We start from the raw sequence: 8,369 nt of genomic DNA on the forward strand, positions 1-8,369 counted from the left end.
CCCTGTCCCCTGATGGCCGGGCTCACCTGGTGCTGAGGGGCCGGATGTGGATGGTGCTGAGCTCCTGCAGGCCTTGTTGGTGTGTGTGTTTGTGTGTCAGAGGCTGCATGAGCGCAGGGGCACTGGTGTTCTGTAAAGGGGTGTGGTGCTTCTTGCTTCGGCGGCTGCAGCAGGTGCCCGTCACGCCATCTTGGCTGGAGAGGGAGGGGCTTCGAGAAGGGTAGTTCTGAAGCCCCGCCTCCAGGTAGCTCTGCTGGTAATACTGCTCGTCCACAAACTCATGGTTCTGACGAAGAAAGAGAGAGAGTCATAAAAAGAGATGTGACATTTACAACATTTGTATTTATGACCATGTAGTGTATATGACTTGATATACCTTCAAAGCCTTTCTGCTTCAAAGCATGGGTCAAAAACTCTTCTGAGAATGTGTGATTATTTCTTATAAAAGGCATATGTGGTTGGACCAAATCAAATATATTTTTGTGTATTGGAGCTCAGAATCTATTTTCCATAGACAGTTTCTCAAAGCAGCTACAATCTCACTTTAATATCAACAATGGATCATGACTACTTGAAGGAGACATGTGTTGCTCCTAGCAATGAACCAACAAATAATGATTGACTATTACAGTTTTTCTCGATTGCTAACACACTAAAATTATACATAAAGCACAATTATTTTAACTGACACTCAAAGGGCAAAACATCGGCTCAAATCTCCAAAGCTTTTCACACAATTTGCAAATCAACATGGCACTTTTTGCAAACCACTGCACACGTTTCTCCACGTAGGACACAGGAATCTGACATGAAGTCACGTGTTAGCTGATTTAAAACACTAATATTCAAAATGCCTCACACATGGACCAATGATCAAGAAACACGTTCCACCTGACCAAACACCTGATAGCATAATTGTTGGCTCATCAATCAGGATGTTAGCACTGGTGAGTACTTTCTTACAGAAACAATGGAAGCCAACAAGGAAGCAAGAGCAAGAGGAAGAGCTGAGCTGAGAGTGAGAGGAGGAGGAAGAGGTGGGGTGAGAGTGAGGAGGAAGAATGAGAGGTAGAGGAAGAGCTGGGCTGAGAGTGAGAGGAGGACGAAGAGTACTCTCTAATGAAATGAAATGTTATCAACCATGGTTTGACGATGAGAGAGGCTGGACAGAGGGTTCAGCCTAATCTAAGCCGATTCACTGTCACCTCTGTAATCCGGACACTTAGACTTGATAACAGGTTAGTTACCAGTTTTTAGCTCTGCATAATTCATGATATATCAGTGCTTATATCTGTTGTGTGAAACGTATTTACTTCATTACTGTAATTGAATTGTTGGCATGTTGCATACTATAACTGTACACAAATCCTGCAGAATTCACTGTGGTAAACTTACTTTTATGCAACACAGACACTGACCATGTCTTTGTTGTTTATCTGAAGGACTGAGAAAAAAAGAGTTGCAGGTGGAAGGCTAAGGATGTTCAATGAGGCACAGGAAGCAGCAGTTACAAACTGGGTTTTAGCAAACAATGCCATCACACTTAGATCCGAAGCATAGTAACTATGTGCTGAGATGCATGTTGCACAATGTTATTTTTGAATAAAATGTGATTTTTTTCAACAACTCATTTGTATTTCTTCATTTACTGTATTTCTGTAAACTCAAGCAATCTTTCTCTGCAGAAACCCTCTATGTACAGAGCATAGCCCATAAAAGATGAAAGTGCATTAGATTATGCTCAGCAGTGTGTAGTTGGGTGGTCAAACAATCCAGTATTATGAATGAAGTGTGTTATGTTTGGTGCTAAAGTTTACATTTGGTAAGTGTTTATGTAGTTTTGAGTGCAGTTCTTCACTTAGCAGGAGAAATGAGTTGTTTTGCACTTTGGGTGTGTGGTTTTGTGAATTGTGTTTAGTGTTCTGAGAAACTGAGACATTTAAAAAGAAATGTGTGTTAGCAATCGAGAAAAACTAAATACAAATGGATGGACACAAACACGACTTTTAAGAATTGATGTTGCTCCTCAGCTCAATGATTAAAGAAGCAGATATTACTCCAGCATTGTGTTGACAGCTCCTTTCAGCTGCCCTCAAGATAAATCATTTATTCCAGGTTTAACTTTAATCTCATGCTCCATTTTAATAAAATATACCATGTGAGGAATGAGAGTTTGTGTGTGTGTGTGTGTGTGTGTGTGTGTGTGTGTGTGTGTGTGTGTGTGTGTGTGTGTGTGTGTGTGTGTGTACAGCAGAATATGATTGATTATTTTGTTTGCTAAGCTGAGTTTTGCCAGGCTGAAACAGACAGTATGTCCGTACCCCATACACAGGTGTGTATCATAAAGGCAGTGTACCGGACATCACGCTACAGTGGGCTGCAGTCGCCCGTGCACGTACAAATATATAAATAACATTAAGCATGGCCGTCAGTTATACAGTATGTAACTAATGAGTCAGCGCTATGCAATACAAAATGTGATTATTGCACAATCTAGGAACATTTTTAGTTCATGTGTTTGATGCTAAAACAAAAACAAAGGTTGTATAATTACTTTAGATTTATTGCTAATGGAGATCTTTTTTTACAATAAAAGGTTGAATGTGTGTCTGTGTGTGAGTGTGTGTACGGTGTGTGTACACTCACGGTGGTTTTCTCCAGACAGTGCAGCAGGTGGTGGTGCTGGCTCTCTAGTAGAGAGGTGGACTTGGTTAACAGCTGCTCCTCCTCAGTGGAACTCTGCAGCAAACACACACACACATCAAATAAGTGTAATACAATTGTTTTATTTTGTATCAGATGTGGGGGGGGATGCACGGCTGGCTGCTGTCTTAAGTACCTGTTCTGAAAGGTTCATCTTGTATGGAAGTTGCTTCATTGGAAAAGGAGACAAAAGAATCACACAGGTAGAGTTTTACTGATGGCACTGAGAAAAGACAGCGGTCAAGGCCGCAGAGCTGCCAGTGAGACACAGGAAACATTACTATTCTGACCCCCAGAGGCTTGTCTGCTAACATTAGTGGAGCCAGTGCATTGATCTGTGCTGCAAGCGAGACATCTCGCACAGCTCACTCCTAGTGCATATACAGTACACATAAAACATTTCGCCTCCATTCCTGTTATTACAAGGGCTGGCTACAGGCAGCTCCGTAATGACTTGTTTTCCATATTCATTCTTTTCTATGCCGTGGCCTGTTTATGTATTTATTTGTTTGGGTATCTGGGCGTGAAGTGGGCGCTTTTTCCTAGTTCTGTGGGGATACGACTCTCATTTTAGCGGTGAGCTGAGGAATAAGGGGAATAAGTGGACTGCTGGGATCATCCAAGAAAGTAAAGAAAAAGACAAAACAACACACATAACATTTGATTGAAAACTCAGCAGTTCATTGCTTTTTTTGTCAGTACAGTATTTTATTGTTATATTAGTTAATACTTTGAATGTCAATTCTTTAGGACTTTGAAAAAAAGGCTTGCTCTGTGCCCAAATTAAAGATCATATTGAAGAAACATGAACAAAAATATGGTTTAAGGCTTTTATCTTATGTGCTGTTTGTTAAGTAATGCTTTGATCAAATTCCTTTTGAATTGATATTACACAGAATATTTGGACCGGAGACTTGTGGTAAATAATAATAATAATAATAATAATAATAATAATAATAAAGCTTTATTTATACATGCAACTCAAAGTGCTTTACAAAATGACACATCACAAGTTAAAAAAAAACGACAAGAAATTCCCCTCAGATTATTTGTTAAGAATTTTAAAAGGTACATGCAGCAAAATATAACATTTGTAAATATTCTAATAACATCGAAGTATGGTTTTGGGAAGAGCTAATACTTTGAGAACATAGATGATTCTGCATGATATTACAAACACTGGCCACGGTAGCCTTGGTCTGAGCCTAGGAATATTTCTCCTCAGTACACTGCAGAATGCCATCATTGTTCTTGTCAGAAGTAAAGCAATGTTTCACATATACAGACTTTCAATATGTTGCATCAGTCTTCCCAAGCAGAACCTGTGGTTGAGCTGTTTGTGTACAAAATACTGCCCTGATCCTGCATGCTCCACAGCATTCCCGTAAGGAAAGTAAAATGCCATGTTTGGAAGATTGGTAGTAGCAATTTTCAGTTTGTTAAGAGGGGCGGCCGGCGTTGCAAGCAGAAGCTTCTTTGCTGATTTCAGAGCTGATGTCTCGGTTTGTCTTTGCCAAGATGCTCACCTGTTTTCACGCTGTTTATCTGTACCTAACACAGCAGTAAAACACAGGTGTTTACCCTGAGTTATTCCCGTCTTTCTCTAAACATGCGACCTAGCCCAGATCAGCAGTCTGTCTGGAGGCAGCAATGGCTCACCACCCAGGTGGCCACCATACTGTAGAGGCTGGAAACAGCTTGATCTGCTGAGCGACAAAACACACTGTGTCACTCTGCATGGTGCTGTACATGTTGCTGGTAAATAGCTGCCTCAGAATTATACTTAACTTGGACAACAGTTCATATTTTATTGAGCAGGCATTAATATTTAAATTAGTTGTTAACTGTTGACTCTTGGCAGCCAGTCTTGCAGTCCCTAGCAGCACTGGAACTCCAGTCGACACCAACGCAATGAATGTGATGGAGAGACACTGAATAAATAACTATGTATTAAAGTAAGTAAAGGTCTTGAAGTACTCATAATGTTGCACTTGCGTTTTGCTAAAGAAAAAGCTATGCTTGTTAGTGAAGGGATGAAACTACTTCAACAAGAACACACTGAAGAGGTTCATGCATTGCTCTATAGAGTAATGAAGTTCCCCATATTATCTGATCATTCATTTGTGAAATTGGCATCCCTATAGTGAAGTGTGCACTCTCCAAGATATAAACCTTTAAACATAATTCTCGTAATATAATACATATATGGAACTTAATTGAGTCTTTCCTAACAGTTTACCTTATAATTGTTGTGTAAAGAAGTCATTTAAGTAAGTACAATTTAAATAAAACATTCAATAAAGCAACATTTATTAGATACTTTGCAGGCAAGCTTTACAATTAGCTTCCAGCCTCTGCAGCATATTGTCTTTTAAGGAAACCAATAGGATTGCAATACTTAACTCTATCTTAGGTTCAAGCACCAGTGCCATTCAGATGTTGTCCTAACTTATGCTTTTGGAAGACAGAGACACATTTAGATAGAGATAGAAGGAGATGGAAGCACTTGTTTTTGTTGTTGCGCTGTCAGCCGTGGGCCACTACGGTGCTTGTGAACCGCAACATTTTGGCGAGGCAAAGAACATCATTGAGTTGTGTTTACATTTCCTGCTGCATCGCCCAAAGCATGTTCCTCAGCTGGGCAGCTGGGCTCAGAGATGCTCACATCAGAAGCTCTGCTTATTGAATAAGATCACAGTTAGCTGCTCAGATGGGAAGCTGGCTGCTTTCTAAGAATCCCTGATTAAAGGACGGGCAACACAGGCCTGCATCCAATGACTTAGTTATTGCCCGCTCAGAAATCCTGAGAACTGTTGTTCCAAGGAGTCGCAGTGGGCAAGCTATCTGAATGGTAACATTTTTTTTTTTTAAATGATGTCAAATGTGTTAATACTGAGGAAAACTGCTATGAGAAACAAGTGAAGCCTGGTGTCTGAGATGCAGGGGCTGGTCTTACCGTGAACTCCAGAGCTTCGTTGAACAGGCCATTGCGTTTGCTATGGAGGAAGGCATTGGAGGTTCCTGTCTTGGCTATTCGTATCCTCGCCAAACGGGCTTTCTGCAAAGAGCAAGAGACCAAAAGAATCACATGTTAGTCAGTGCCTCGACAACATCCTATGTGAGAAGGATTGGGTATAACCTGACACGTCCCACTAACTTGAGCTACAGCACTTTCTTTTAAAAAAAAAAACTTTTTACGACTCCTTTGTTATGTACCTTAACCATTTCCCCCAGCCCTTAAGAAATGTGTCTTCCATTACTTTCAACTTGTATGTGATTTTCTCTATTATTAGGATATCACCAATAATATTAACCCATCGTCTGTAGCTAGGTGTTTCCGCCTTTAGCCAGTTTTTAGTGATAGCCTTCTTTCCAGCAGCTAGGAGGATCTTGATCAGGTATTGATCTCCGACATGTACAGATCCTTCCATATGTCCCAGGTATAACATCAAAAGGGATTCTATAGCCTAATACCTTTTATATAACAGAGTGTACACAGTCCCAGAAAGGTTGCATTTTACTGCAGCTCCAAAACACATGCGTATGGTGAGGTTCCAGACGTTTACAAAGTCTCCAGCTTGATTGTCGAGTGTTTGTTTGTTTACTGATTTTACTGAATTTGTTCTTTTCCACAGAAATTTTCTCCATCCGTGTGACAGAGCTACAGCCCCTTACATGCTTAATGTCTTAGTTGTGTCTTATAGATCAAATCAAACATGTTCTACTAAAGCATTCGCTCTGATCTCCAGTGATAAATTCACGCTGATCTCCTCGGATAGTAATGAAACATTTATGGGGACTACACGATAAAAGTCCTTGGGTTGAAAAACAGTTAGAGAGGAACCTCTAAAAACCCTGTTTGAATTAAGCAGCTATGTTTCATTCTGCATTTAAAAATTACATTTATTCGGAGTCCTATTTGTGCTGCCTTGACAGCGCCTTCGTTTATCAAAATAAATCAAGATAGTGTATTGGTACGGTAGTGTACTTTTGAATGCATCTTTTGTCATAAGACCCGTGCAGCTGGGTTAGTGCAGAGTCCAGACGCTTTGCTCTCCTTATCTCTTTCTCTCACGCTGTCAAATCTCTCCTTTGAGGCAGTCAGCAACAGAGATGAACACGAAGAAGAAAAGGAATAGGAAGGAGAACAGATACAGTCTGGTCCTTGGAGTGATTTCTTTATGCATCAGTAGCTTTGAAACCGTGGAAGGATTGTACTCCAACGTCCTGGTTTTAGCTCTCCACGAAGTGCACTGGGCCTTACTAAATGTGTGTGTGAAAACATGTCTGCGTGAGTGCACATCCATTGTGTGCGCAGGCCTGTGTGTGATACATGTGGGTCTCAATAAATCTCTCAGTAACCAGAACAACTGCTTTTACAGGATAGTGTAATCTGAGTCACTCAGTCCTCAAAGGCCCGCCATTTTCCTGTCAAAGTGGAGTGCTGGGTGTCATGCTGGCTTCAGTTACAAAGCGTGTGTGTGTTTCTGTTGCTTCACTTCGTGCATTTTAAAATCGAATGAGGGATTCATTGAGGGGAAATGGAAGAAGGATAATGTGAGCTGTTTAAATGATGAGCAAAGAGAGAGCTCTTTAGTAGGGGGCCCATACACAGCTAGCGGGGGTTAATTGAGTGTGTGGATTTATGTTTGCATATCTCTATGGGTGCTTATGCACGCCTCGTCTTCATAGAGGAATTTCCATACATTTTCTCACGAGGCCTATAGAATAACAGCAGAGATACCTAGCTCAGTACGAGTATGGTAATGTATGGTAATTTAAGCTCACCCCTCACTTGAGTTTCATTTAAAACATGGTAATGTTTGTTGACCTGCAGGTAGCTCATGCTGTGATTTCGTAATCTAAAAAGAGACAGAGATACACAGCAGCCTTTGGGGACACACACAGCAGCCAATCTAAAATGTAGCATCTATTGCAAAATCCCAACTGCCTTCAAAGTGTTTACCTCTTCCTGCACCTTTATCTTTGTGTCTCTTTCACCCCCCCCTCCAGCTCTCCTGAACAGGTTTACCTCGCTGTCTTTGTGCCCTCACACTCTAACATCCCTGCACCTTTTTATCGCTGGCACAGCATTCCCACAATCCTTTGGGATAACCGCTTTGTAAATTCTGGCATTTTGCTTAGCCAATGGGATTGTTTCTCCGGGGTCACTATGTAAACAGCAGCCCGTGACTGTGGCGATGGTTGCCAGGCAGTGCAGGGGTAATGAAGGAGATGTTAAGAACATGTTTGAAGCAAGATTGAATCTACTCCCGCAGTTCTCTGATAGATTCCCGGGGCCTTTGGGATCCGATAGCTTGTGTCTAAGGCCCCTCTGTGCTTTCAGGCAGAGCCACGGCACGACAGATTGAGCCTGGATTGTTGCGGAAGCATCATTGAGAGCACACAGGAGTGTAAGGAAACCATGGACAAGGGGCTTACCTCAACACATACACACATACTCAGAATACAATGAGGAACCATGGCCAAAACGAGTATCTGCTGCACATTCCTTCAGAGTGACACATAGTCACACAAACACCATATATCCTGGGACACATTCACACAGTGTGAACATCAGAGTAATTTGCTCTTGTATAAGAGATTGTAATAAGAAAAATAAATGCTTTCTCAGAGCAAGGACAGTATTTCCACCTTACATTGTA

The 8,369-nt window shown here is 41.3% G+C and overlaps 1 protein-coding gene across 2 annotated transcripts in view; it reads right to left on the bottom strand.

Annotated features, from left to right (window-relative positions):
- kcnd3 (potassium voltage-gated channel, Shal-related subfamily, member 3) overlaps positions 1-8,369 on the bottom strand; it is a 106,492-nt gene that overhangs the window by 4,618 nt on the left and 93,505 nt on the right. For both annotated transcript variants that reach the window (XM_079679459.1, XM_079679458.1), the window contains 4 exons: positions 5,660-5,761; positions 2,840-2,872; positions 2,647-2,739; positions 27-286 (listed from right to left, as the gene is read on the bottom strand). In XM_079679459.1, coding sequence (XP_079535585.1) covers positions 27-286; positions 2,647-2,739; positions 2,840-2,872; positions 5,660-5,761 — 488 coding nt within the window. The remainder of the gene's footprint in view (positions 1-26; positions 287-2,646; positions 2,740-2,839; positions 2,873-5,659; positions 5,762-8,369) is intronic.

The sequence above is a fragment of the Notothenia rossii genome (assembly GCF_949606895.1).
Source record: "Notothenia rossii genome assembly, chromosome: 4".
Taxonomy (NCBI): Eukaryota; Metazoa; Chordata; class Actinopteri; order Perciformes; family Nototheniidae; genus Notothenia; species Notothenia rossii.